The sequence below is a fragment of the Malaclemys terrapin genome, chromosome 25 (genome assembly GCF_027887155.1).
Source record: "Malaclemys terrapin pileata isolate rMalTer1 chromosome 25, rMalTer1.hap1, whole genome shotgun sequence".
Lineage (NCBI taxonomy): Eukaryota > Metazoa > Chordata > Testudines > Emydidae > Malaclemys > Malaclemys terrapin.
Genome location: NC_071529.1, coordinates 1,703,178 through 1,731,139, shown reverse-complemented (window position 1 = coordinate 1,731,139; position 27,962 = coordinate 1,703,178). Strand labels below are relative to the sequence as shown.

Sequence of the window (27,962 nt, the reverse complement as noted above, 5' to 3'; positions counted from 1 at the left end):
AGGGACATTGCTGTGGAGTGGGGCTGGTTTGCCAGCCCCGAACAGCAGCCACACGAGGCAGGAGCTGGTAGAGGTGTTGCTTAGTCCCTTGGCGGTGGATTTCTTTAGTCCCTTCAGTGCTTCACTGAGGTGAAAAAAATTATTCGAGGAAACTCCGCTCCGCTAGTTGAAGTAGGGGGACCAGACAGCAAATGTGAAAAATCAGGACGGAGGTGGGGGGTAATAGGAGCCTGTATAAGAAAAAGACCCAAAAATCAGGACTGTCCCTATAAAATCGGGGCACCTGGTCACCCTAAGCGGCAGCCCCCAGGGAAAGCGGGAGCTCGCTGCCAGGGGGGCTGGGAAAAGAGTGGGCTGAGTTCCTGGAGGGCAGCTCCACCGATGGCCGTCAGCCAGGGCGGGCGGGGACCAAGCCCCTGCGCTGGGCGCCCCATGGCCCCGGGGCACAGGGGCTGGGTCACGGGAGACTTGGTCTGACCATTCCCCGAGCCCGGCCCCCGCACACAGCGGACACGAGGCTCGGCGGACCCCGGGGCTGCCCCAGCCGGGCCGCTCTGGCGCGGGGAGCTGCGCGCCGCGGCCCACTACGGACCCTCCCTGAGGGAACAAGGGCGGGAAGAGCGAGGCTTCGGCTAGTCAAAAGCGGCCTAACGGCCTAATGCGCACGCGCAGCGCCGCTTCCCTCCCGCCTCACTTCCGCAGCGGGTAAATAAACAGCCGGCGGCCCTCAACCTGCGCACGCGCTGTCGGACGATTCCTGCCGCGCCCAGAGGGGGAAGGGAAACGGTTTGCAAGAAGCCCCGCCCACTTCTGGGAAACCACAGGCCCCCCCTCCGCCCAATGAAAGCCCAGGACATCTCTCGGCGCGTCAGAGGGCGGGAGCGGTTGTCGCTTCCGAACCGGCGGAGTGGGGCTGGAAGGAGCGTGCGCGCGGATTGGTTCGTGGGCTGGAGGGGGCGTGGCGAGAAGGCGGGTGGGCGGGGCCGCCTCAAAGAAGGGGCGTTGGCCGCAGGCTAGGACCTGCGGCTATTGGGCGGCGGGCCTAGGGGCGTGGCCAGGCAGGTGCCGTGGCCGACACGGCCCCCAGCCCCGAACGTCTCAGGCGCCGTGGAGGGAGCCTGAGGGGCTGCGCCGCGCTCGAGGCCCCGCACGGACCGGAGCGGTAGGTGAGCGCGGAGCGTGCCGGCCGCCTGGCCCCTCCCCCTCCCCCTGCTGCGCGGCCGCGGGGCGCGTCCCCGTTCCTCCCCGGCCGGCCGGCTGGGGGCCCCATCGCTCCCCCCTCCGCCCCCAGCGCGGGGCGCTTCCCTCGGGCCGTGCGCCCCGCCCTGGCCGGGCCCCGCCTCGGGCAGCCCCGCGCTCGCCGCTCACGGGGGGCGGGGGCCACCCCCTGGCTGACGTGAGGGGCCCCGGGGCGGCGGAGCTCCCGAGCGGTGCGGCCGGGCGGGCGGCACGCTGCCTTCAGGAAGTCCACCCGCTCGCTGTGTCGCGCCCGGGCTTGGCTGGCCGGCTCCTGCAGGGGCGCTGGTTCCCCACGCGGCAGGGGGTGGGGGCCAGGCGGGTGGTCGGGCTGTGAAGTGGGGGGCTCGGGATCGGACCCCCAGCAATATTCCCTTCTAGTCACTGTAGGGCGAGGGCAGGCGTCCTAGTGACCACCCCAGTGCACCACTGCCTGGCTGGTCTGGATAGACATGAAGCCAAGGAAACGTAGCTCCCGTCTGTCCGTTTTAGTAATCAGCCTGGCAGCATTCTAATATTGAACTCGGTTTTTTTAAATGTTAAGCAGTAAAACCCCTGTTTAAAGTAACTAGCTCTTATAAAACAAAAAGTTCCTGTACCAGAAATCCGAGCTAGTTCTTGTAATAAATTGACTTCCTCAGTTTGAACCTTCTGTCGGGAAGCATCAGCAAAGGCTGTTTGTTTGATTAAATTAAACTCTCTTATTAAACTTTCTTATTTTTTAGTCTGTTACAATTTGACAGGATTGGCTTTGCCAGTAATCCCTGATATCCAGAATGTTTCGAGAGGAACAGTGACCTATGGTATTAGTAAAACATCGACTTCATTCATTCAGTGGAGTGCTGAAAGAGTGACAGATTTCGAATCGCTCTGAAATTTGTGTGTATGTATTATAACGTTAAGTATTTAGTCAAGGTTTGTATATATATATAGCTGAATGTTGTTCTGTTCCTTTGGAATCCACCCAGGTGTTGTCTAACCCAAACATCTTCACATTTATTATCAACTTTATGTGAAATATTTTTAGCAAATGTTTCATGAAACATTCTTGAAAAAAGCATAGTATTCCTAAATGATCTCATTATTGACTAATATGTATTTTCATTCTACAAATACTAGAGGCTTGAATTCAATTGAACCTACTCTTTCTTTTCCATGTGTTCTGGTGAGAGCTTCAGAGTCTAAGAGACATTTTTAGCTTAGATGGTATTTTTCTACTAGTGAGCAGACTTTCCCTTTTGATTTTTGAAATACCTTGCTTCCTGCCTGCTCTCTGCTTTTCACAGCAAAGAAGCACTCCTAATAAGTTAGGAGATTAAATTGCAGACTTTGCTGTTTTGATTGGGAGTTGCTAAGTGCAGATCTACAAAAGCTATCCTTTACAATGGGGAGGAGAGAATGAGGCAGAGACCTTGAGATCAGCCAATCAAAATAAACTGAACTTCAGATCTTATTCACTTGTATAACTGTCTGTTTACTCACCACTCATTATCTGACCATATCACTTCTCTTTAAAACAACATTTTTTGACAAAAAGTTAAAATACTACTTTGCTGATTAATAAGTCACTGCTGCGGTTGATTTCAGATGCTTCCTGTCTGCTTCATCTTAATATCAGTTAAACTGGAAACATACATGCGCTACCATGCACAAATTGAAAGTGGCAGCATGAAATTGGTGTCCATAAACAACTTGCAAGTTGCTTTTTAAACCGGATTTCTGAGCCCTCGTACAAGTGATATTTCCTCTTTGTCTATGCACAGTGTGAGTCGACATATGGATGTCTTCAAATCTTAATTTCAAATTAATCTGAGCATCAAAAGTACTATAAGTTTTATATTAACATTTAACTATCTTAAATCTAATGGTTGTGCAATTATCATAACTGACAGCTCATTCAAAAAAATTGAGCTACTAAGTGATAGCTGTCACAAGAAGCCGAGTCTCTCTGAATAGCATACTGTTACTTTAACCTTTTAGTAGCAACAGTTATGTGGAAGGAGAGGCCAGGTTTTTTGTACAAAATTGTTGGGATTCTTCATTTTTGTATTTGGCATCTTGATACCACGGTGATGAGTGCTCTAGAAATACTTAAATGGTTCTCAATCTAAAAGATGAAATTGTAGATACTATAAATCTTTAAAATATTACTGTTTGACTAATAGTATTTTTCTCAGATTGGACAGTGAAACTAAATGAGTCAGTTTGACTTTCTGAGTCTCATTCACCATTATGATCTTGTGTTTGGGTTCACAAGATTAAAGGGGAATATTTAGTAAAACCATTTAAGTGAAAGCTGATTTCCTGTTGATATTACAAAATATGTCATGTAAGGGTCTGGGGGAGAAGTAGCATGGTTGGTGTAGATGGGACCAAACCGTTTTAGTGTGTCTTCTGGCATTGGATTTTACAATATTTATAATATTTGGTGACCGTTTCGTCCTGTCTACACAGAAAACATTGAATTATTGTAACATTGCAGTTTTTTGTAGTGTAGATAGGACCTAGATGGGAATGTCCCTTTTAAATACCATCTTATTTTAAGCTGGGGATATAATATTAGCAAATAAGCTTGCTTAAGAAATGGCTTTTTAAAAAATGAGGTCAGGATGTTGTGTTGGACTACTGGATCATGAAGGTTGATGGAGATGTACAAACAACTAAACTTCATTGAAAATAAAACCTTGTCTAGATTGCTTACTAACTTAATACTTGCAGCTTCTATGAGTTATTTACAAAATGCTTTGCAAATATTAACTCCGCTAACTTGAATGGAATGGGTAAACGTGAAGGTATGTCACATTTGGGCAAATAGCTTTTGCGAATCTCATCCCATTTCAATAATATGAAAAGAACGTCATTAGGAGATAGTTTGGGCCCTAGACATAAGTGTGTGTGTGTGTGTATGGTGGGGGGAGGGGAATTAAAGATAGACATGTTTTAGCATTTTTTTTTTTAATTCACTAAAGTTTTAAATCCAAACAAATATTTCCCTGCAGCATTGTAGTGGTGTATGACCCTACTCTTTCTTATTACTATTCACTATTCTAGTTCATTAGTCACTCAAGTGTAAAAAGTAAGCAGTATAAATTATACAAACTTACCTTCAATTAAGCCCCCAAAGTTTTCAAAATGTATTAACATGAGGAAAGCTGTTTTAATATGACTTTTTTAGCCGATAATAATTCATTAAAATACACTGTTTTGCATAGGAGCACTTGCCAATCTATTATGGACCAATGAACCTTCTCTGGTCCTTATAGATATTCTTGTCTGTGGAAGGAAAAGTGTAGTGCAAGAGGTGGGGAACCCTTCTCTAGAAGGATAGCAAGTCATTTAACCCACGCTGCTTTCAGTTATCAAACACCAAGTCTCTGCACAAAGCCTACATTTAACTCCATCAGGTACCCAAGATTTCTTTTGCCGATACCTTAAAATTGCAGTAAATTGTTGGGGGAATGTTCTCTGTATTCTAAATATTTCTTTAATCCATTCTGGGACAAAACTGAAACTTCCTCATGCTGACTGTGCTAGTTAACAAACGACCCCCGAGCTATGCGGCCATAATATGGCTCGAACTGACAAGGAAAAAACAGAACTATCTTAATTTCAATTCCACTGAAACATGGGCGGTGGAGGAGGTCTATGTATACCATCCAAATTGAGGAAGGAAAAGATGGCAGAAAAACATAATTTATAAGCTTTAAAGAAGGCATAATAAATTTTTAAGAACTGTCAGAGTTGATAATGGACTTTTTACATGATGGAATTGGCATCTTGTAGTTCTGTACAAAATTCTCAGCTTCAGAGAGCATTCTGTATTCTAAGGTTTTTCTGTTGGGCCTATAACTTTCCACAAGTGCTGTTCTCCTTGTGGCAGCTATGATGTGGGTAAGAGATCATACAGGCTCAAGGACTTTTTTTTTTTTTTTTTTTTTTTTAAACCATCATGTTGTCTAACTTCTCAGACATCTGAGCCTTGGACTACTCTTTGCTTCCTCAGTTCCTGTCTGTGGTGGGAGTGCACTTGTTGGGCATTAGAGGTCCCAAAAAAATCTCAGTCTAGGGGATGGGAACGTAGCATTCCCTGTTGGTGTGATGTGTAAATTCCTGGCTGCATCCTGCAGTTGTGAAGCTTCATTTTTGGTGGCCAGGTATGGGTCAGCAAAGTAATGTTGCTAAGACTTTAATTGCATGTTCTAATAAACCAAAAGCAACTTATGGGTGACCTGAGTTAAATGCATTGCTCATAAAACTCATGTCCCAGAGGCAGCTATTTATTTCAAACAATGTCAGTCTGAAACAGTTGTTGGACATTATAGCTATACATTTCTTCTAATAGCCTTAGATTTTTTTTTTAAGTAGCCCTCTTAAATGTATAAATTGACTTAAGGCAGAACTCCCAAATGGCAAAATATAAGTTGCCTGACTGCCCTGACAAAATGCTGACTAGAACCCTTCCAAAATAGCAATTGGCAGGGGAGATTTTGATCTTCACAGCAACTGATTAGGAGCAGGTATAATGTGCTGTAGACTTTCAGACTTTGAAATGCTCTGATCTGCTTCACCCTTGTCCAGCTATAAATCTAAGCTCTTGTTTAAAGTTTATTTAAAATCACAGTAAAAGTGTGTTTGTCTGAAGAGACAAAGTCCCTGCCCCAAAGAGCTTCCAATCGAAGTAGACAATGTTCAGATGAAGAACTGGAGTGGATGAGTGGTGCATCAGAAAAGCAAAGTGATCAAGGCTGGGATTTTAATGGAGCTGAAGGGATTTGAGCACTCTGTTCCCTTTGAACTTCAGTGGCATTTGGGTGCCTATTTGGGGAAAGAGTCCCTGAAGCCATCAGACCAATGGCTGTACATTTTCAGTAGTGCTGTACGATAATTTTCAATTATTATGCTCCTATGAGGGAAGGTAAGCTATGGCTATGTCTTAGCTGCCAAAAAAGGTGTGGTGTTTTTTTTTTACAGTGAGATAGCCAACATGCATCAGTTATCTCACTGTAAAATCTTAGCAGAGACAAGGTGCAGTTAGTTTCTAACTATGATGGAGCTAAGTGAAGTCAATTGCAGGTAGATGATATAGTGTTTGCCTCTCCTAGCTCTGTTGCTACGTGGCTGCCCCCCTCTTGTTGTTTCTTTTTCATGGGTCTGTTTTTTCAGAGCAAGTCTTCATGGTCAGGCAGGGAAGAAATCTGGAAGTGTTTACATTTAGCTTAATCATTGAGTTTCTTTTTTTGGCAAGATGAGGCTTGAAATTAAAGAAGCAATTTCATTAATGAAACTGCGAACACCTGGCTTAACTGCAGAATATAGTCCTAATAAATGTTGCATTTCTGTATCATTTTTCTTTCTCACCAGCTAGAGTATGTATTGACAGCCTCATGGGAATGTGATTGCTGCTGCAGTGGTAGGGTGTCAGCCTGATGGACAACCCACTATGGGGAGCCCTGGAGCAAACTTCTCTTATGAATAGTGCTATGAAATCTTTAATGTCTGTTCAGAGCCCACAGGACCTTGGCCCAGATCCTCAAAGGTATTTAGGCACCTAACTCCATTTGATTTCAATTAGTTAGGTGCCAAAATACCTTTTCTCTAAAATGTAACTGAAAAAAGCTGTATGCCAAGAGGTGGTAAATGCCTGCAACCTAATCAGTAAGAGTTGTGGATACCTGGCACCTTTCGGGATTAACACCTCCAACTGTGCGTGGAACAGAGTTTACATATGTGGGAAGGGCTGAATCTCCTCTGCTGGGATTGGAACCTGTGGTTATAAACATAGACTCATAGACATTAAGGTCAGAAGGGACCATTATGATCATCTGGTCTGACCCCCTGCATGCTGCAGGCCGCAAGACCCTTCCCTGGACTCTACCGTTGAAGTCCCCAATCCTGTGTTTTAGTGACTTCAATCGGCTGAGACCCTCCTGCTAGTGATCCCTGCCCCATGCTGCGGAGGAAGGCGAAAAACCTCCAGAGGCCCAGCCAATCTACCCTGGAGGAAAATTCCTTCCCGACCCCAAATATGGCGATCAGTAATACCCCGAGCATATAGGCAAGAGTCTCTAGCCTGACCCTTGTTGGCCATTATGCTGTTCATGTACCATTGCTTGGTTTTCATTGGCTACTATGTTTTATCATTAAACCATTCCCTCCATAAACTTATCCAACTTAATCTTAAAACCAGACAGGTCCGTCGCCCCCACCGTTTCCCTCGGAAGGCCGTTCCAATATTTCACCCCTCTGATGGTCAGAAACCTTCGTCTAATTTCAAGCCTAAACTTCCCCCCGGCCAGTTTGTATCCATTCGTTCTCGTGTCCACATTAGTACTAAACTGGAATAATTCCTCTCCCTCCCTTGTATTAACCCCTCTGATATATTTAAAGATAGCAATCATATCCCCCCTCAGCCTTCGCTTTGTCAGACTAAACAACCCAAGCTCCTCTAATCTCTTCTCATACGACAGGTTTTCCATTCCTCTGATCATCTTAGTCGCCCTTCTCTGCACCCGTTCCAGTTTGAGTTCATCCTTTTTAAACATAGGAGACCAGAACTGCACACAGTACTCCAAATGAGGTCTCACCAGCGCCTTATACAACGGAAGCAGGACCTCCCTATCTCTACTAGATATACCTCGCCTAATACATCCCAAGACCGCATTGGCTTTTTTCACCGCCACGGTGAAACATGATGGCCAGTCCTTTTTATTCAGTCTCCCATTTCCAACTCCATATCTGTGAGAATTCCCACAACTTAGTTGTCCTTAGTTGGAAACTGAAATTAGCATTACAGTATAATTTGAGGTAACAGGTAAACTCATCCAAATTTTTGATTTTTTTATTCCTTCACAGCCCCATTGACTTGAATCACTTAAGTTGACTCTACAGTGTATTTAATAAAGAGCCTTGTTTATACTAGCTACATGGGATTCCTATTGTTAAGACTGGTATTCCTCCTTTTTAATTTACACACAAAATAAGTCTTCCTCGCACTGACTTAAATGTCAGTATATCTGTGTGATTCCCTTCCATTTCAAGGGAACCAGGAGTTGATGTGATGGTTCAGTCTCCCTAAATGTATTTAACAAAACTGAGGTGCAGTTTTTGGGAAAGATACTGATGTTTTAGCTTGTGGTTTTTGGGGGGTAGGGTTCAGATATATCCCTGGGTCTTGGAAGGGTGAGGGGAAGGTAAGGAGAGAGTCCGAAGGAAGTTTATTGCAAATTAGGAGAATGTGAATTCGAGCATAGCTCTGAACTTGTCTACTAGGTCACTGGTGGCTTGAGTCAGTCGTTTGGCAGGCTGACTCTCTGCTGCCCCGGGAGATTAGTTCAGAGCATTTGGACTTGACATTATTTCTGTAGAGAAGAGGCAGAGGGGAGTTAGTGTAGTGAGAAGGATTCTGTCACCAGCACATCTTTCTCATAGCAGCTGTTCTGTGTTCAATTAGCCTCTGAATGCGGTCCTTGTTGACTTATCTTGTATACTTGCTAGGCTGTTGGGGGCCTTATTTGCTAACCACACAAAAGTATGTGCACTTGGGTCCAAACAGTTCATTTCTTTCCTAAGGTGGCCCTTTAGGCACTGATCCTGAGAGGTGTTAAGCACCCTCAGTGCTCCTTTGAGGATCATACCTGCAGTCACCAGGGGCAAGTTTGGATTAAGTTCTGTTACTCCAGGCAGTGACCAGCAAAAGCAGAGTCTGTTGAGCGCTGTGTGATACTCAGTAAGCTGATGAGCATGCGCTTGGAATAGTCCTGTGTTTCTGCTTTCACTGGGTTTTATTTAAACATCACCTTTCCCTGTCTTGCGTTTGGGGGCGGGGGGGAGAGCATGGGACTTATAATATTCATCTGTCTACACTTACTATAGGAATCTGAATTTTCACAAGCTGTTTAATAAAAGAAGCATTTGCTTTAAGATCTCGTTCTTACTGGTGGATGGATTGGAATGAGGAAATGACTCATGACAGGCAAGGAATAGCTAGAACATACTTTCCTCTTTTTAATATACAAAACCCGACAAACTCAAACTCCCTCCCCCTCCAAAACAACCACCCTTAACACAAAAACTGTAAGAAAAAAATTCAAAGATGGTAGGGAGTGCAGGGGAGAGAACAGCCAGGAATATTGACCATTTCAAAGGTACAGGTTGTAAGGGGATGTGCAGAGAATATGGAAGCCGCAGATCCACCAGATAAATCATTCAGGAAACAGAATGGAGATAAGTGACCATTCCCTCTTTAAAAGGATGGGGCTTTGAAATGGTTATGCTCGATTACTGTTTGTAGTTAGGCCACATGAATATGAGATGAAGGAAAAATCTTCAGTCTTAACCTAGATTAATCTCCTCTCTTTCTTTTTAATATCTGAAATAGTTTGTTATTTAGATCTGATCTAGTGGTAAGAGCAGGGAACTGGGACCCAGGATGCCAGAGTTCTATTCACAGCTCCCAGGTTGTTCTGTGAGACCTGGGGGAACATATGGTGCCACCAAACTTTAAGCTATCCCTTGCTTCATGTAGGTGTTCCAACTTAATTGTTTGAGACTCTTGAGTGAAAGAATCTACTGAAGGATAAAATATTATAACAAGTTTTTTTTTTTTTTTTTTTTTTTTTATGCAGTGTCTTTGTGAACCTATGAAATGGCTGTAATGGAAATTGCATGCCAAGGAGCTCCTGACCCTACCATCGGGCACCAAAAGGAGCTTTCTGCTACTAAAGGGCTGAGTGAAACAGTGAGTGAGAAGCAGAGCAGTGTTTGCAAAGTAGAAGATTCAGAGAAAGTTGCCTTCCACAGTCAATGGAAGATCCTGAAAGATGTGATCACCAAAGGAACAGCAAAAGAAGAGACAGAAGGGGGTTCTGCATCCATTTCCATCATCGCCCAGGCTGAATGTAAGTTGCCCAGTGTGATGCTTTTTGTTGAGGGGAGTAGGTAGTGCAGTGGGGCATTTCACCAGCTTTGCATCTCTGGAGAGCTGGGTTCGAATCTGTCTTTGTGATTGCAGGCAGGGTGAATTTGGTGATCGTTTTCCAGTTCCCCTTTAGCCAGATCACCAAACCTTTGACTATTGTGGCAGTCTCTGCTGAATAAAGACCAAGTAATGGAATAGCAGGGTTGTTACAGGCCATGACTAGGGGGTATTCTCGGAGCTGCATAAGGTTGCTCCTACAGCAGCACCTACTCACACTATAGTCCCAAGCCAGGGCAATTGGTCCCTGATTTTATGACCAGCAATGAACATTCTATGGCAGTAGGTCCTGAATTTCTTGAGAAAATTCCAGAAGATGCAAGGGGAGGGAAGATTCCTAGTGTTTGGGGAGTGTTTGATGTTAGAAAAAATACTGTAGTTCTTCATAATCTGTCATAACCAGGGATCCTAGTGTTCCATGATGAATCCCTCCCCTCCCCCCAGATAAAAAAAATCTCCAATTAAAAAACACACCCAAATCTGTGTGTTTGGGTATGTTTGTGTGTGTGTGGTTAAAACGAAATCTGTCAGCAGGAACCCTGATGCCCAGAGCTGTCAGTGTTAATTCCCCATATTCCTGTGTGTTTGCTGGTGGCGCAAGGTTCTACTATAGATGTGTGGTTTTTTTGTTTTTGTTTTTTGTTTTTTTCCCACAAAATGTAAAAACTAAAGATTTTCTGTTAAAATGCAAATTCTGTATTTTTCTGTGGTATCCTGATTTCTAAGATCCCTGGTCATGACCAATATGGTGACTTATTTTCCTGGATTACTGTTTGGTTCAGCAAGATGTTACCACCATCTCCTTGTTCAGACACTTTCTGCCATCAGTGGAGACCATTGTCTAGTATTTAAGCTTTATGGTGATCTTGTTTTCTCTCCTACAGGTGAGAACAGCCAGGAGTTCAGCCCCACCTTTTCAGAGAGGCCTTTCATAGCTGATAGTAAACGTTACAGGTGAGAGGCCTTTAAAATAACTCTGGTTTCTCTTGAAATCATATAAATATTTACTGGTCTCACATCACTCTACTTAAGTGGTGCTCCTTTATATACTGCTACAGTTTATTTAAAAAACTCTGTTTAGAATTGATTAACTTTTTTTTTCTAAGGAGTGTGGGGAACTTGCAACAGTTTTTACCCAGGTAACTTTCCCAACCTCTTTACGTTTGCATCACATCCTGTCCTGTGACATGCTGCCCCACAAAGCATGTTGAGGGCTATGTGTTTAGCTATCTTGCAGTCATCCTTGTTCGTCCCTAGAATCTTGATTCTTTCCCAGTGAACAGTTACACCAAAATCACCCTGAGGTGGGAGCTGAAAGACCCTTTCAGTTTAGGTCCATGGGTTGGAGGAAGAAAGTTCATGGTAAGGGACATTTTTCAGTCTTCTCCGACTGAAGAATGTATCTTCAGCCAGGTTCATGCATCCTTTCTCTGGAAAGCTGTGGTAGGCTGGATTGGCTGGTGGGGGCAATGATGGTGCAGGTCAGCGTCCTGTTCCCTGGAAACAGCAGCAGGAAGAGCAAGGTGGGAGGAGAAGGACCCACACCTATAAGTCTGGTGTTGCAGGACTCAGTAGCAGTGCCAGGAATCCAGAGAGGGAAAGAGGAAGGGTGGCAGAGAAAGGCAGGAGAGGGAAATTGAAGGGCAGGGAGCAGCAGCCACAGGAAGGGGACGTGGAACTTTGGGGCCCTTCTGCCTTGGCTGAGATGAGGAGCAGCAGCGGCTTGATGGGGCACTGGAAGCAGAGCTCAGTGCTGATGGTGTCAGCGAAAGGAGTTGTTGCTCTGGAGTAAGAGATGGTGGGGCTTGGTTACCTGTGGCCAGTCAGGTATAAGCTTCCTCATTTTCAGCAAGTGCCCAGCTTCCTCCTAGCCCTGCAGAACAAGTTCCAGTCTGGATTGCTTTGATATGGGTTTAAGGGCACCACAGACCAGATGAAAGCTTCCAGGGGAGTGGATCTGATTCACAGGGCTGTATGCTTGACACTTCTGTTTTATACCCACTGCTGCCTTACCTTCCACTGGTGCGGTAGATGTTTTCCTCTATGCCAGCAACCTTTGAAAAAGTGCAAATTGTGCTGTCACATCATTTAATCCCTTAAGTGTGTAAGAAGTACAAAGAAACATGCACTATGCTTAGTGCTACCATCTCGTCATGAGCTTAGCACTCATAACTCAGCTGCTAAATCAGCTAAATGTGCAATGATAGAAGAGATTTCTGGGAATGATTGAAAAAGCTGTGAAAAACTCTACGGGTACTGCGTAAAGAGTAATAAGGGCAGATGGCTACACTGCTTGGACCAATACATGATACTTACCTAAAATTAGAAATTCTTCATGTGAGGAGCAGTCTCACCTCTTCTTCTCCTGCCATTGCTGTTAGATGAAAACAAACAACTTCTGATGGCTGGTGACTAATGAATGACTAATAAAGTAAATATTTGTCTTCTGAAAGAGAAATCTCTGGGTGGTGCTGGTTTGCATAGCTATGCTTTCCTAGTAAAACTAGCTTCGTTTTACTGTAGCAGTCATCACAGACTAGAGGTTTTTGGCTTAAATTTTGACTACTCTGTTGTAAAATAATTGGTCCAGATCCTTTCTTTAACTCTACTTACTTTTAAAAAGCAAATTTAAAGGTCTTTGTTCTAAGCACACTTACAGATTTCTTTTAATTAAGCTAGATTGTGAACTTAATAATTAAACATACATGCAATACACAGCAAGTCTGTGCCAATAAAGCAACTTGGCAATGATTTTTACTGCCAGTGGCTCCAATAGTCTCCCCTCCACGGCCTTGCTAATCTATACCTTCCAAAATACGTTGACAATGTCTTCTAGTGGACCCAGTGCTGTCTAACTTCTTTCATGACATCTTTTTCCTGTGTAATGCCAAATATGCTGCTACATTTGTAACTTTCCCTACTGAGAAAGCAGTATTGGTAATGTCCATTCCTGTCTGGTTGGTTTCATTGGCAATGATTGGCCAGGGAAGATGTGCTCCTGTTGTTTGTCATATTAAAATGTGTCCTTTGCTTTTCTTGTTGGTAGCCGGTCAGACAGTCTTGATCAAATCCCGAACAATGTGGCCCATGCTACCGAAGGGAAAATGGCACCAGCCTGCTGGAGGGCAAGGCATCGCGGGAAAGGCAGGAAGAAACGTCGCAAGAAAAGATCCAGGGTCAGAATACAAACACTGGTCTCTGCTAAGCAAGGGCCCAGAACTCCGGAACAGGAAAGTTGTACACCGATCCCAGTCCAGGTGAGAGAGACAAGCTCAGCCCAGGGTTGGGAGGGGAAATCATAGGATTAATATAATTCTTTGAAGGTGAATTTGAATTTTGAGACTGGATTTATTGTTAGAGTTCCTGCCTAACTCTCTTCCTCTTGTGTTCCAGGAGGATGAAACTCACCAAAACGCTCTCTTCAGTAACAGCTCCTGTTTTTCAGAACCTTGCAAGGACTCAATTTGTGATCAGATACCATTTGAGAAACCTAGAAAAGTTCTGCTCATAGGCAAACTCCATTCGCTAAGGAACCTGCACAGACCAGAACTGCACAAGTTGATAAGCCCAGTACAGTGCCTGAACCATGTTTGGAAGCTACACTGTCAGGGTGATTTTGTGCCTCAGCCAGAGACTCTCCATCCCTTCCCTTACAGTCCTCTTTGTGCCATGAAACATAATCCTCGGGAGATTAATCTCCTTGATGATCGGGCCTGTGTGAATGGTGAGCGTTGCTTTTCTGGCCTAAGCTTAGAATGCAGCTTACCAAAATGTGTCAGCCAGTCCCTGGAAACCAACTTGGACAAACTTTCTGTGGAAGAATATTTGGTGGATGCTCTTAAGGGGAGCGTGAGTCTCGGTGAGCCGCAGAACTTAGCCAGCCTGGCCAAGACGTGGAGAGGAGGCGGTCTGGATTTGAAGGAGCAGTTTCAAGAGACAGATGACAATGAGGGGGTGCTGCTTACTGAGGTGATACTTTCAGCCTACTACTTGGGCTGACATGGTGGCAGGCAGTGTGTCCATCTCTGTTTAATAGGACTGTGAATTTACACATCTAAATGCCTCTTAGTGATGCAGGGAAAAGACTTCAGTAGAGTTAACTCAGAGATGGAGTCATATCTGTAGTGGTGTAAATTCTCCCATAGAGAGGGTGTGTGAATTTAAGCAATACTCTAACTCTTGCAATCTGCAATGTCCTTCATAGTTCTGTGTGGCTTATAATGCCTCAGTGAGAGCCATCAAGAGCTCAGTATAGTGGGTGTTTATAGTAGGAAGAAGTTTGGCACATAGCCAGTCTTCAAAGATTTCTTTTGATTATTTTTTCAATGGTAAAAGGGCCGCATGGGTGAATGGGTCATAAGCTTTTATTTGCCATAGGCAATTTGCAGTTTATTTTGAATCCAGTAGTCAGAGGGTTGATAAGCTGCACCTGCAAGATTTTTCCCTTGCACCTGCACCTGTTTGTTCCATGTACCAACAAGCTGGGTGATTACACAGCTAAATACCCATTGCATAGGCAGGGCTTCCTGGGACAATGGAAGCACATGTAAATCGTGCAGCACAAAATATCCACCTGCTTCAACTTCTGGATCTTGTTGCATTAGCTGTTACAGCAGTGTCCAGTGGGTGTATTGCATTGCTCAGCCTGTGGAAAGGACAGCCTTTAAAAGATAGACTAGTTATTTAGAAATCTTTAGGTTTCAGAGTAGCAGCCGTGTTAGTCTGTATCCGCAAAAAGAAGAACAGGAGTACTTGTGGCACCTTAGAGACTAACAGGAGTACTTTTTTTAGAAATCTTTAGGTCTCCAGGGGATGGCTCATTTTCTCATTGGGACGGAGGGATAGTCATTTTGATCCTAGAGACCCAACCAGTGACCCAAGAAATCTAGAGGGAGGGGAGGGCTTGTTGAAGGCAATAATTGAAAATCCCATCCCAGAGGTGGTACTGAGTGATTCTGGGACCCTTAACTCTTCTATAAGGGGTTGCCGTGTTAGTCTGGATCTGTAAAAGGAGCAAAGAATCCTGTAGCACTTTATAGACTAACAGATGTATAGGAGCATGAGCTTTCGTGGGTGAATACCCACTTAAAGCTCATGCTTCTATACGTCTGTTAGTCTATAAAGTGCCACAGGACTCTTTGCTGCTTTAACTCTTCTAGTTTATTTTGAAAATCCCAACTCTTTGCTCTCCTTCTTAGACTTGACACAGCAGATTGGCAGCCATGTTCCTGCATGCTTGTTTCATCTTGTCTTTACTTCTAATCCTTAGAAACTAAAGCCGGTGGACTATGAATACCGAGAAGAGGTTCACTGGACCAAGTGCCAGGACTCTCTGGGTGTTGGCTCTTTTGGGGAAGTGTACAAAATAGAGGACAAACAGACGGGATTTCAGTGTGCTGCCAAAAAGGTAACTTCAGAAAACAGGAAAGCTTGATATGGCCAAAAAAAGAAGGCACCAAGAAAGTAAAAGCTGGGTCTGTTTTCATTCCAACTCCAAGAACTCTAGATCTGAGAGTCAGTGCTAATGAGGCTGTGCGTCCAAGGGCAAACTGCAAAGCATTGGTACGGAAACGCCAAACAGAACTCTTGTCTGATGAGGTGAGGGAGCCTGTATTTCAGTGATCAGATGGTCTTCTTTCGACCTTCACAGCATTCTGTGCCGTTCACTTGTTACTGTGAGCTGAGAGAAGCTATGTGGACTCTGGGGAATCTTAAAGATCAGAAGTATGTTTTTAGCTGCTGCATGAATCTAACTGCATTCTTAAAATGTGTCCAAAAGCAAAGAGCAAAAGGTTAGGTGCTCCTTTCTATACTGGATGAGTGTATCCTGGAAAAATGTGTGGCTGCCTATACCCTAAAAGGGGGTTAATTTTAAGGCATTTTCTCGGCATTATCATTTGCATATTCTGTTTAAACAATGCCTGTAAAGTGTAGTGAATTTGTATTCTGGGCTCTGCAAAGGAACTATACTTTTCCAGGATCCTACGTGGTCCAGCATGTTTTAGATATTGTATAGTAAACAAAGTCAGATGTTTTCATGAAATGTTGCTTGATGCGCATAGAACTTGGGAATTTCTTTGAAGATTTGTCTTCGCTATGCCCCCACTTTTGTAGGTAGGTAGGTATATTAATACAAGTTTGCATTCTCTCATAATCTCACTACATAGTCCTCTAGATATCAGAGTGCATGTACTTTCTGTTGGCTGTTAAAAAATACTTTTACCCCCTATATTACTCTAGTCAAGAGTTTGGGAGGTAACTGACTTTTAGAAAGTTTGGGTTCAGAATCCTTTTGAGTATGTATTTTCACTTTTTAAAAACTGTTTTTCTATACTATAAATAAATAAATCTCAACTTGACTGATTACCTGGTGGAGACAAACAAGCAAAAATATAATTAGCCAAGTTGAAAAAATAATACATCTGATCTCTGCTGACATGTTTCACTTGTGAGCTGTGCAGGAGAGAGAGTTAATACAAACCAAAAAATGCTGCAATACTAAAATTTGCCATGATACCTAGTACATTTAAAAAATAGACACACAATGACTTATGGCCACCACACGAGCAAGTTATGCCGATGTCATAACATACAAAATCTCTTCATTTGGGTTAATTATCTACCTGGCAAACACATGCACTCAGATAATTTTGCTACAGTTTTATTGTCCTAGTTCAGGGGTGGGCAAACTACAGCCCGCAGGCCAGATCTGGCCCTTTGGGGCTTTGGATGCGACCTGCGGCACTGCCACCACCACGTTCCTGTGAGGGGCACAGGGCTCCATGCATTGCCCTTGCCTCCAGGCACTGCCCCCCGCAGCTCCCATTGGCCGGGAATGGGGAACTGTGGCCAATGGGAGCTTTGGGGGAGGTACCTGGAGGCGCGGCAAGGGCAGCACACTTGGAGCCCTCTGCGCCCCCTCCCCAGGGGCCACAGCGCTTCCTGGAGCGGGACAGGGACAGGGCGGGCAGGCAGGCAGGGAGCCTGCCCTGGCCCCAGTGCGTGCTGCTGCCACCCCGGAGCTGCTTGAGGTAAGCGGGGCCAGAGCCCGAACCCCTCCTGTACCCCGCCCCCCAACTCCCTGCCCTAAGCCCCCTGCCTGCACCTCGCACCCCAACTCCCTACCCTGTGCACCTTTGTACACCCCTCACCCCTCCTGCACCCCAACCCCCTGCCCTGAGCCCCCTCGTACACCCCGCACCCCTCCTCTGCCCCAATCCCTTGCTTGGACACCCTTCCTGCACCCGTACCCCAATCCCCTGCCCCACATACTATTTCCACACCCAGGTCCTAGTTGCTGCAGGGTAAAATTTTCAAAAATGTCTGTCACTTTTGAAAATGGGACTTAAGTGTTTGAAAATGTTACCCACAGGTTTCAGAAGGCAGCTGTATAGATAAAGGAAAAGATTTCTGACTGAACACATTTCTTCATAGTCAAAAATAGGTGGATTTTAACCAGCAATTAAGAAATATGAAGATCCAAATTATGATACTTTAAAGTCACTAATGTGGAAACAGGGCCGGCTCCAGGCACCAGCAAAGGAAGCAGGTGCTTGGGGCGGCCAATGGAAAGGGCGGCATGTCCGGGTCTTCGGTGGCAATTCAGCAGTGAGTCCCTCTCGGAGTGAAGGACCCGCTGCCAAAGAATGAAGCGGCGCAGTAGACCGGCCGCTGATTGTGGATCTCTTTCCCCCCCCGGCCCCCCCCTTGCTCCCCCACTTGGGGCAGCAACAAAGCTGGAGCAGGCCCTGTGTGGAAATGAGGTGCAATGCCTGGCTTGCCCGAAATTAATACCACCTCTGTTTTTACAGAACTTGAGCTACCTACCCATGTCTTATCAAACTTGATTTCGGCATCTGGCTTTTAAATTCTTGAGATCGAACTCAATCAATCCAGCGATGGCTGGACCACTGACAACAATGAAACATGATGCATCCTTTTCCCACCAGTGTCCAAATGAGTCATGGTTTCCTTCTTGTCTTCAGCAGTCTAGTTTTGTTTTGTTTGGCCTACTGATGTGAATCAACTTTCTACTTAGTTTTTCTTGTGTAGCATAGCTCCTGCCTAAAGAGGTGGTGATAAATAGAGCAGATTACTGTACATGGGCATATAAAGAGAACTTGAAATCGAGTCTATTTCAAAAAATTACTTACAAGTTCTTCTGGGTGCTACACCTCCCCTGGTTTCTCTTCTCCTTTGTGGCTTTTAACATCACATTTTCCTGGTATTTATAAAAATGTTTTCTTCCTGTTGTATGAAAGACACGCACAAACAGGGACAATGACTACAGTATGTGCTATCAAATGTACAGAGCAAACTGAAAAGTGAGATTGACAGGAAATTTTCCTCTAGTTTGAGCAATGTGTTGGGCTAGATAAATGTTCAGACTGAAGTGTGTGTGAAGTTACCAGTTTCCCCTTTAAACAAGACACAACTAGAGCTGATTTTATCTTCCTTCCAAAATGTTATTCTCAGCCATAATCTGGAGACCAAGGGGAGGAGGCATTCTGGGGAGAGGGCACTGAAGCCTGAGCTGTGTCTTCTGGCCATTTTTAAAATGCTATGTAGCTTTGAGTGCTAGGGATTCTTGTAGTGCATCTCTTTCTTTCTTCAAAAGTGTCTGGCTCAAAACACCTAATACTGTCTGTCTTGTACTCTGTTGCTAAAGTCCAGTTGGCTCTGGCTGTGGAACAGAAAGATAATCTGTTCTAGTGCACAGAGAGTGTGTTTGGCCAGAATTTTGAGTGGTGCTGTCCCACGTGTGGAGGGCAGAGCTGCATTTCCAAAGGAATACTTTAAGGGGAGGGTGTTGGTACAGACCTAGCTGAGCTGTTGGAATCCAACATCTTGACTCTCCAGTTTTTCTTCTCTGTTTCTCCAGGTGCAAGTCGAACACTTTCGTGCAGAGGAGTTGACGACATGTGCTGGAGTAACAAGTCCCAAAGTTGTCCCTTTGTATGGAGCTGTGAAGGAAGGTCCTTGGGTTACTATCTTCATGGAGCTAATGGAGGGTAAGGAAGATGGAAGCATCCTTGTAACCATCAAACTAAGTGGGCATTGATGTCCTTGTCTTCCCTCTCTTCCCCCCCCCCCCCCTTCCTCCCCGGCCACAATTTTAAATGTTTTTATCCCTTTGGTGGTATTCTGGATTTTCTCTAGAGTTAATTTCTTGGGGGAGGGGGGCTGGTGGCTGTGGCAGGTCAACACCACTAGTATATAGAAATGAACATCTATTTTGAGTGATCCTCCCACTTCTGGATTTATATTTCTAAAACTAGAAAGCCGACAAAATTCCTCCAAGCCTATAACTAAAGCAAGCACCTGTCTCCTTTGATGCTACAGTGTTTGCTACTGAGACCAAAGTTGTGAAATGAATCTCTCTGATCTCATGTAATATACTGGTATGGAGCAGGGAGCATGTGTTGAATCTGATACTTCCCCTGCACACAGCTCCTCTTCTCAACCAGGGGCAACAGAAAGCACAGCCTCTTCAGGGATCAGTTGATGACCAGAAGAGACTGGATGGGGTTGGTCCTGTCAGATTGAGGATTGGTTGCTGTGAGGTCACTGAGTTATGTGAGACCAAAGTAAGGGACTTGAAAAATGGAGGTTACCTTGGACAGCAAGAACTCTGGGAATAAATAACAGGAACTTTCCCATTCGTGGGAGGCAAATGTCACCCCTCTGATCTTAGGGCTTTCTCTGGCCCTAGCAGAAAGGGAGGAATGTTAAAGCTTCTGAGGAGTACTGGGCAGATCTAAGACTGAAATGTGTGCACTCTGAATTCTCTCCTAGGTGGCTCACTAGGCCAGCTGATTAAACAAAGTGGCTACTTGCCAGAGGATAGAGCCCTCAGTTACCTGGGTCAAGCATTAGAGGGTCTGGAGTATCTTCATGCTCACCACATTCTGCATGGAGATGTCAAAGGTAGGGTTCCATGTAAAACACCCTATTACTCCTCTTCCTCTTAACATCTGACAGAACAGGCTCCTACTAATTCCAGATGGCGGCTGGGTGGCTCAACGGGTTAGTGCACTAGCCTTTCAGGTGCTGTACATTCAGTCAGAAGTGGTGAGTATAGTAAGCTCCACTTATTCCTCTCTACCCCTCCATTTGGCATGACTGTGCTTGGGGAGGCCCAACCCTGGAGTAGAGGGGACTCTGAGGTCAGAATTGGCAGACTCATGCATGGCATTATGCCTTGCTCTAGTTGCTGGTATTTGCTTACTTTTGTGAGCATGAGAAGAGTCCTAGGTTTGGGTTCAACAAAGACTCTGGCTCCTGGCTTTGGCTTCTTTTGCATAGGGCTGACCTCAAATTGATTTTAAGCCTTTTCCCTGGCAGCGGACAACGTGCTCTTATCCAGTGATGGAAGCCGGGCTGTTCTCTGCGACTTTGGCCACTCTGCTCGCCTTCATCCCGATGGCTTGGGGAAGTGCTTGGTGACAGGTAAGGTTCTGCCATGGTTCTGTATTGTCCCTTTTGGGGCCACGTTGCCTTGTAAGCTATAGCTCTGTATGAAAGTTTTGGGCACCTGTGGGCTGCATTTGGCTCCTGGATCACATTTTGACTACTTCTTAGTGTACACTCAGCAGGTCTGATGGCAATCTCTGAGTTTGACTTGTGTCCCTAGGGTGCTACATGCCTGGCACAGAGACTCACATGGCTCCAGAGGTAGTAATGGGAAAACGCTGTGACTCAAAGGTGGATGTCTGGAGCAGCTGCTGCATGATGCTGCACATGCTTAATGGGTGTCATCCTTGGACCCGGTATTACAACCACCCTCTTTGCTTAAAGGTGAGTGACCAACAGCACGCTATGTCAGAAATCCAGAGTGACAGACAAACTCTGATTCTATCTAGCAAGCTGGAGTGAGCCACAGGGATAAAATCTGAAAGGTGCAAATAGGGGACTAGAAGGTGGTGGTGTTCTTAATTTGGGAGCAGCTTACTTTTACTTGTGTGCATGAACAACTGGCTTCTTCCTGTTTCTCCTTTGCTCATCACTGAGGTGAACGTTCTTAACTATTTGTAGAATGAATTGTTACCAGGCCTCTGATCCTGATTCCATGCTTTTTAAGCCATGGCATCAAGAGACCCAGATAAGTGGTGGACGTGGCCAGCTTAGGGGAGAACTTGTCTCCTTTGGAAGCAGACTGGAATGTTTGTTCATTCAGTTTAACCTCTTTCCCTTGCTGTTTTATGTGATACAGATAGTCAAGGAGCCACCTCCTTTGAGGGAAATCCCACCTTCCTGTAACCGTTCCACTGTCGAGATCATTAAAGCAGGGCTAGAGAAGGAGCCACTTAAAAGAGCTTCTGCGGCTGAGTTGAAGACTAAGGCTGACATAGCTTTGCAGGAGGGTAAGAATGTCCTGCTTCTAAGGTCATGCTCATTTATTACTAAGTACAACTGGGAAGAAACCAGCCGCATCTGAAACATGCTTCTTGTGATGCAAAGCCTTTCCCACATGCAAGTAATGTACAAAATGACTCCTGTTGGTGCTGCCTTGCTGCTCCTCGTGTATGTGCAAAACACCCTGGGGTTGGACGGGGTCCTGTAGCTGACCCTGTTCGTATAAATCTTCAGGAAAGGAGCTATGGTGAGTTCAAAGGCCAGATAGTGCTATTTTGAGCACTATTGCTCCCTTGCATCCCTCTTCATTGTTGGAAGCAGATGTTGTGCTCTCTGTGAGGCTAATGTTAGCATGAGCCAAGGCTGTTTTAGGCAACCCAGAGCCCTATGTGTCTCCCACTATCCAACGGCAAACAGCTGGTGTTTGGTATATAGCAAATCTGAAAATAGTGTGTTTGTCACATCCCTAAGTAAAACCTGTCCATACGCTAATGTTCCTTCTTTGAGACTATCTCATCCATCCCCTGGAGAGTTTGTAATCTGCCAGGAACTGAGTTACAGGGAAGTTACAGGCTTCATCTTTTGAAGCCCTTGGGTATTCCACAGCAAGATACAGTGCTGCCCGCTTTAGAAGCGTGCTGCATCTCTCTAGAACAGTCCTGTATATGCCTTTGTTTTGTAGTGGGAGATGTGAAGAACCCCTGGAGAGAATACAGAGAACCTAGATGCTTATCTTTGGATGAAAAAAACAATCTGCACACCTCCCTGTCCCCAACAGTCAGCCTGATTTCTGAGACTTTGGCTAGCCCTGGGTCAGCTCCTTGCCTATCCCAAAGCTTGCAGCCACCATCTCTGGAGCTGACCGAGAAGACTGGGGTAACCCCTTGGAATCTGTGCAAGGAGTTACCTAGGATCTGCGATCCACTTTCCCTCTCCTCCCTGGCTCCTGTCCCCACCAAGAGCAGCAGCTCCTCAGAACGGGCAACAACTATCTCGGAACAGGAGCTTCAGCAGCTGGAAATAGGTAACAGGGAGCCTATCTCTCTACTGTTAACAGAGCTTGGGATGTGGTGATGCTGCTGCTGTTTTCTGGCTTGTATCAGTTATTCTCTCTGGTGCCCAGAAATGGTTTGGTTTTGTTCACTTTTCCAAGAAAAAGGAAAACTCCATTTGTTACACCCCCGAAATTATCAAGATGAGTGGTTCTCAATCACTAACGTGCATCAGAACCAGTGTTGTGGGATTCTGAGACTAATGCTTCTAGGTTCCCTGGTCTTCCTTAATGAAGGGCTGTAGTGCCTTGCCACTTCTCAGCCCCATTCGGTTGCAGAGCCTAAACTCTATTGAAAATTTGCACATGCCCCAGATAGTGTGGTATCTAACTTTGGCTGCGTCAAACCCCGTTCTTATGTTGGATGAAGCATAATTGATGGGAGCTGTGGAAAAACTGACTAGTGCAGCCAAGATCTGTCTGGTAAACTGGTGAACTTCCTGGAGAAGTAAATATGGGAAGTACGTCTCCTGTGTCCAGCAGCCAAGTAGCTTGATTTCCAGTGTCTCGGAAAGTTCAGCAGGAGCACTAGTCAAGTTTTAGTCCTTTCCATTGCCCAGAATAACACTAATATGCTCTCTCCTGATGTAGACAGACATCTTATTTCACTTAATGAATGAGCTGGAAAGCTGCAGGAATAGTATCAGAATAATCTGAAGTCCTTAAATATAACAATATCTTCATTAATGATCTGGAGGATGGTGTGGACTGCACTCTCAGCAAGTTTGCAGATGACACTAAACTGGGAGGAGTGGTAGATACGCCGGAGGGTAGGGATAGGATACAGAGGGACCCAGACAAATTAGAGGATTGGGCCAAAAGAAACCTGATGAGGTTCAACAAGGACAAGTGCAGAGTCCTGCCCTTAGGACGGAAGAATCCCATGGACTGCTACAGACTAGGGACCGAATGGCTAGGAAGCAGTTCTGCAGAAAAGGACCTCGGGGTTACAGTGGACGAGAAGCTGGATATGAGTCAACAATGTGCCCTTGTTGCCAAGAAGGCTAATGGCATTTTGGGCTGTATAAGTAGGAGCATTGTCAGCAGATCGAGGGACGTGATCATTCACCTCTTTTCGGCATTGGTGAGGCCTCATCTGGAGTACTGTATCCAGTTTTGGGCCCCACACTACAAGAAGGATGTGGAAAAATTGGAAAGAGTCCAGCGGAGGGCAACAAAAATGATTAGGGGGCTAGAGCACATGATTTATGAGGAGAGGCTAAGGCAACTGGGATTGTTTAGTCTGCAGAAGAGAAGAATGAGGGGGGATTTGATAGCTGCTTTCAACTACCTGAAAAGGGGTTCCAAAGAGGATGGATCTAGACTGTTCTCAGTGGTGGCAGATGACAGAACAAGGAGTAATGAATGGTCTCAAGTTGCAGTGGGGGAGGTTTAGGTTGGACATTAGGAAAAACTTTTTCACTAGGAGGGTGGTGAAGCACTGAAATGGGTTACCTAGGGAGGTGGTGGAATCTCCTTCCTTAGAGGTTTTTAAGGTCAGGCTTGACAAAGCCTTTAGTTGGGAATTGGTCCTGCTTTGAGCAGGGGGTTGGACTAGATGACCTCCTGAGGTCCCTTCCAACCCTGATATTCTATGAACACAATCTTGGCGAGTTCCTGTCAGATGCAGTAGGGCAGTATTCCTGCAGAATGCTCCTCTCTAGTAGATAAGGAAATTGTTTGAGATTTGCTTGATACCACAAAGTGGGGATTAGCATTTGTGGGGCCCTGTGCTCAGATCATTAGCCCAGTATTCCTGCAACCTTATGAGCTCTGAATACTCTCCAGGCAATGGATTACAGGGACTAGGACCTGTCTTAAATTCCAGCTTGGCTACGAGTTCTCTAGACACAAAGCAGGAGGATCCGGGGTGGGTGTCTTGTGATCAGAGTACTGAGTTGGGACTGCTGGGTGCCATTCTGGCTCTTAGCTTGGCAAGTGATGTGTAAGTCACTTCCCTGCTCTGTGCCTAAGTTTCCACCCCCTTTACAGTGGGGACAATAATACCTACCTCACAGGGAAGTTGAGGGTAATGTGATATTTGTAAAGAGCTTTGTGCTGCTTTAGTACCCTTCATTCAGGGTTTAAAGTATTAATTACAGCAAAAGGGGGAGGGGTTGGGGAGGCATGGGATCAGAACAATTGCAAATCTCTCTCATTTCCTCTCCCTTTTTGCTTTTAGAGTTGTTTTTGAACAGTCTGTCACAGCCGTACTCTCTGGAGGAGCAGGAGCAAATGCTCTCGTGTCTCAGCATTGACAGCCCACTCATGTCTGATGCCAGCGAGAAGGTGAATAAAAAACCATACAGCACCACTGCTGGGATCTGAGAGGCATCTGCCTCCTGATGTAAAACAGGAGGTACAGTGTCTCCAGCAGTGGAGACGTGGCAGTACGGCCCCTGGCAGATGTGCTGCCTTTACCATTACCTCTGGGTCGATCTGTGGGTGGCCTAGGGACTGTTCTGTGGAGGGGATTCTCCCTTCTTTTGGACACAGGAAGGTGGGTGCTGGTGAAATGTTCTTCCGTGTGCTCTCACTGTGGTTTAATAGTAACAATCCTACGGTGCTGGACTGGCAAATCACATGGCCCTTGCATATGCAGGATCAGGGAAGTGAGCTGTATGTGCGGTTACTTTTTCAGAACTCTCTGAAGGCCTCTCCGAGCCTGAGGGACACCATGAGCTCCGGGGTTCACTCCTGGAACAGCCAGACCGATGGACAGAGCTTCAGCTGGAACAACCTGCTGTATCGCAGTCGGCACACGGACACCCCCAGCTATTTCAACGGTGAGGCTAGTTGGGTCTCCAAATCTTGATGTAAATGGGGTGGACCGAGCTACCCCCCATCTTGAGGGGGAGAGGGTGGTTCAGTCGCCACTGTGCGTGAGAGTAGCAGTTTTTTCCAATTTTTTTTCTCCCCATCGGAACAAAGGAACCATCCCTGGGAGGTGGGAGAGGGTCTTGCTAAGCCTGTGACATTTCATCTGAGCGTCAAGAGAGGCTGTGCCCACAGCTCCTGGTGAGTTCATGGGGTGCTCTGGCCCTTGCAGAGCAAGGCAGCCAGAGGAAAACTGCTGAATGCGTGGCTTCAAGGGGTGCAGCTCTGTGCCTCCGACACGTTTGCAGTGCCTCGGGGCGCATGAGACACTTAGTGGCAAAAACCTATATCTCAGGCTCCTACCGATCTCCTTTAGAACAACTTGTACGTTGGAACCAGAGACACTAACTCCACCAAGCTTGCAGTAGAAGTAAATCACTCTCTGTTTCAGGAGTGAAAATCCAGATCCAGTTGCTAAGTGGAGAAAATCTTCATATCCGAGAGTTCCACAGGACCAAGGTGGGAGACATTGCTACTGGGATAAGCAGCCAGGTGAGGGGCAAGCAGAATGCTGAGATTCAGATGGTGGCTGTTGGGCCATTGCATGCTGGCCAATAGTGGGCTACTGCTAGAGGGCAACTAGTGGTGGCTTGGGGTTAATGAGCTAGTCCACTTACACACACCCTCTTGACTTAGGTGTAGTACTTTTAGACAATGTTGAGAGAGGGTTGAGTTGTTCAGACTTCTAGGGCTCTTTCTCTGACTGGAAACGTTGCTGGTTTTCTAGGGAAATTAGAATACTGCTTGCATAGAAGAGGCATGTAGTGAATGTCAGCTAGAGAAAATGGCTGCACATCCATTTATAAGGGCCCTGAGGGAGTGTTGTCAACTTCCAGTGTAAATACTGGGCTGCCTTAGCAAGGTGTGAGGGAAGGCAGGTACTAATATCACAGGATTGTGAGGCTGTTGATCTTAAAACGCTTTGACCTTCTCAGAATAAAGGGGCTGTAGAAGTGTAAAGGATTTGTACTGTTGGACGTGTACCCGTTTGGGATAAGCCATTCACTTAAGGATCACAAAACAAAGAGGTCCAGCTAAAGAGAAAAGGCTACAGGAGTCACAACTAACCCATCCATCCCGGTTAATGAATAACTAGCAGTAGGCACTAAACTGTGTGCGGAAATCCAGTGCAGGATAAATACAAACTATATTTGGCTTCTGAAATGGTCTATCACCGGGGGAGAATTAGGACATGATCCCTGCCAAGCATGAACCCCTTTCTCCTTGCACTTTTCATTAATCAGAACGCTGTTAGCCAGCTAGAGTATTACTGTCATGCACTGAATTAGACTTTGATTGCCAAGTGCCACTCAGCTTTGTTTGCTCTGGTTCACAGATACCAGCCTCTGCTTTCAGCCTTGTTACAAAGGAAGGTCAACCTGTTCGCTATGACATGGAGGTTCCGGACTCGGGGATAGAGCTGCAGTGCACCCTTGCTCCTGACTGCAGTTTCGGTTGGACCTGGAGAGTCAAGCATGGTCAGCTGGAGAATAGACCATGAGGCTCTTGGTCTTGGAGGTCACTTCCTTATGTTGAAGCATGGAATTACAGAAGCCCACAACCAGCTTTGCCTGATAAGCATCAAATGTAGCTATTGCTGTTTCCTACTGAACTAGGATTCAGGGTTCAGCTACTCCCTGCTTTAGTGCATCAACTCCTTGCTGCTTGGTCTGGATTCAGTCTCTAGACAGGCACTGTCCTCGTAGGGCGCCCTCTAGAGCGAGGGCTGTGTACATGCTGCGAATGAATGCAGCAATGAGGAACTTCTGCAGAGAGGAACAGGACTGTACTACTGTGCATCAGCACTTTCCAGGAGAATGCTGGGGAGCGGGCTGGACTCACCAATTGCTCAGAACTCCAACATGAAGTCAGATGTTGAACTCGCTAGAGGAAGGAAGCTAGGGATCTTGAGTGTAGTAAGATGGTGGATGAGGAGGTGGCAAACTTCTTTCATGGTGGAGGAAAAATTCTGTTTCTGTAAGTTTTGAATAGCATCACTGCCTTTAAGACTAGAGCAGTGGAGGAAAATAGAAGCTGTAACTGGCTGGGTTTCAGGGTTATAATCAAATCATTGTATTCGGTTTCCCTTCCCAGCAGCACTCTGTTTTTTGAGGTTGCGGATTCTAATCAGAAAAGGATTAGGGCCACTCTCCAGAAAGGGTTTTCCGTTCACCTCTGATTTCAGCATCCCTTCTGTAGTTCTGGTCCACAGAGACCTTGCATTATCCCACTCTTTCATTATTGTAAGCAATGTATATCAAGTAAGGGAATACATGGTCTGGAGGCTTGAGAGTTGACTCCTGGGTTCTGTTGCCAGCTTTGCCATTGATGTGCTGTGCCTTGACTAACCTTTTTGAGAGTCAGTTTGTCCATATGCTGGATAGAATACAGATGGGAGGAATGGCAGCTAGATTTAACCCCTATGGAGCATATCAAGGTCTATGAATGACAGGTACTATGTAAGTCCTC

The 27,962-nt window shown here is 45.6% G+C and overlaps 1 protein-coding gene across 4 annotated transcripts; it reads left to right on the top strand.

The window, feature by feature from the left end:
* The first annotated feature begins 1,088 nt into the window (after positions 1-1,088).
* Positions 1,089-27,962, top strand: MAP3K14 (mitogen-activated protein kinase kinase kinase 14). 4 transcript variants are annotated; one of them, XM_054014581.1, is made up of 17 exons: positions 1,430-3,000; positions 4,500-4,640; positions 9,861-10,133; positions 11,095-11,164; positions 13,257-13,467; positions 13,604-14,179; positions 15,480-15,617; positions 19,092-19,221; positions 20,006-20,137; positions 20,555-20,659; positions 20,844-21,007; positions 21,423-21,573; positions 22,248-22,589; positions 24,799-24,905; positions 25,258-25,402; positions 25,885-25,985; positions 26,830-27,962. In XM_054014581.1, exons 3-17 carry the CDS (start codon positions 9,881-9,883, stop codon positions 26,992-26,994), a joined length of 2,790 nt encoding a protein of 929 aa, XP_053870556.1. In that variant the 5' UTR covers positions 1,430-3,000; positions 4,500-4,640; positions 9,861-9,880; the 3' UTR covers positions 26,995-27,962. The 4 variants fall into 4 exon arrangements, with proteins under 4 accessions (XP_053870552.1, XP_053870557.1, XP_053870556.1 ...); XM_054014577.1 differs by lacking the exons at positions 1,430-3,000; positions 4,500-4,640 and adding an exon at positions 1,089-1,162; XM_054014582.1 differs by lacking the exons at positions 1,430-3,000; positions 4,500-4,640 and adding an exon at positions 1,148-1,166.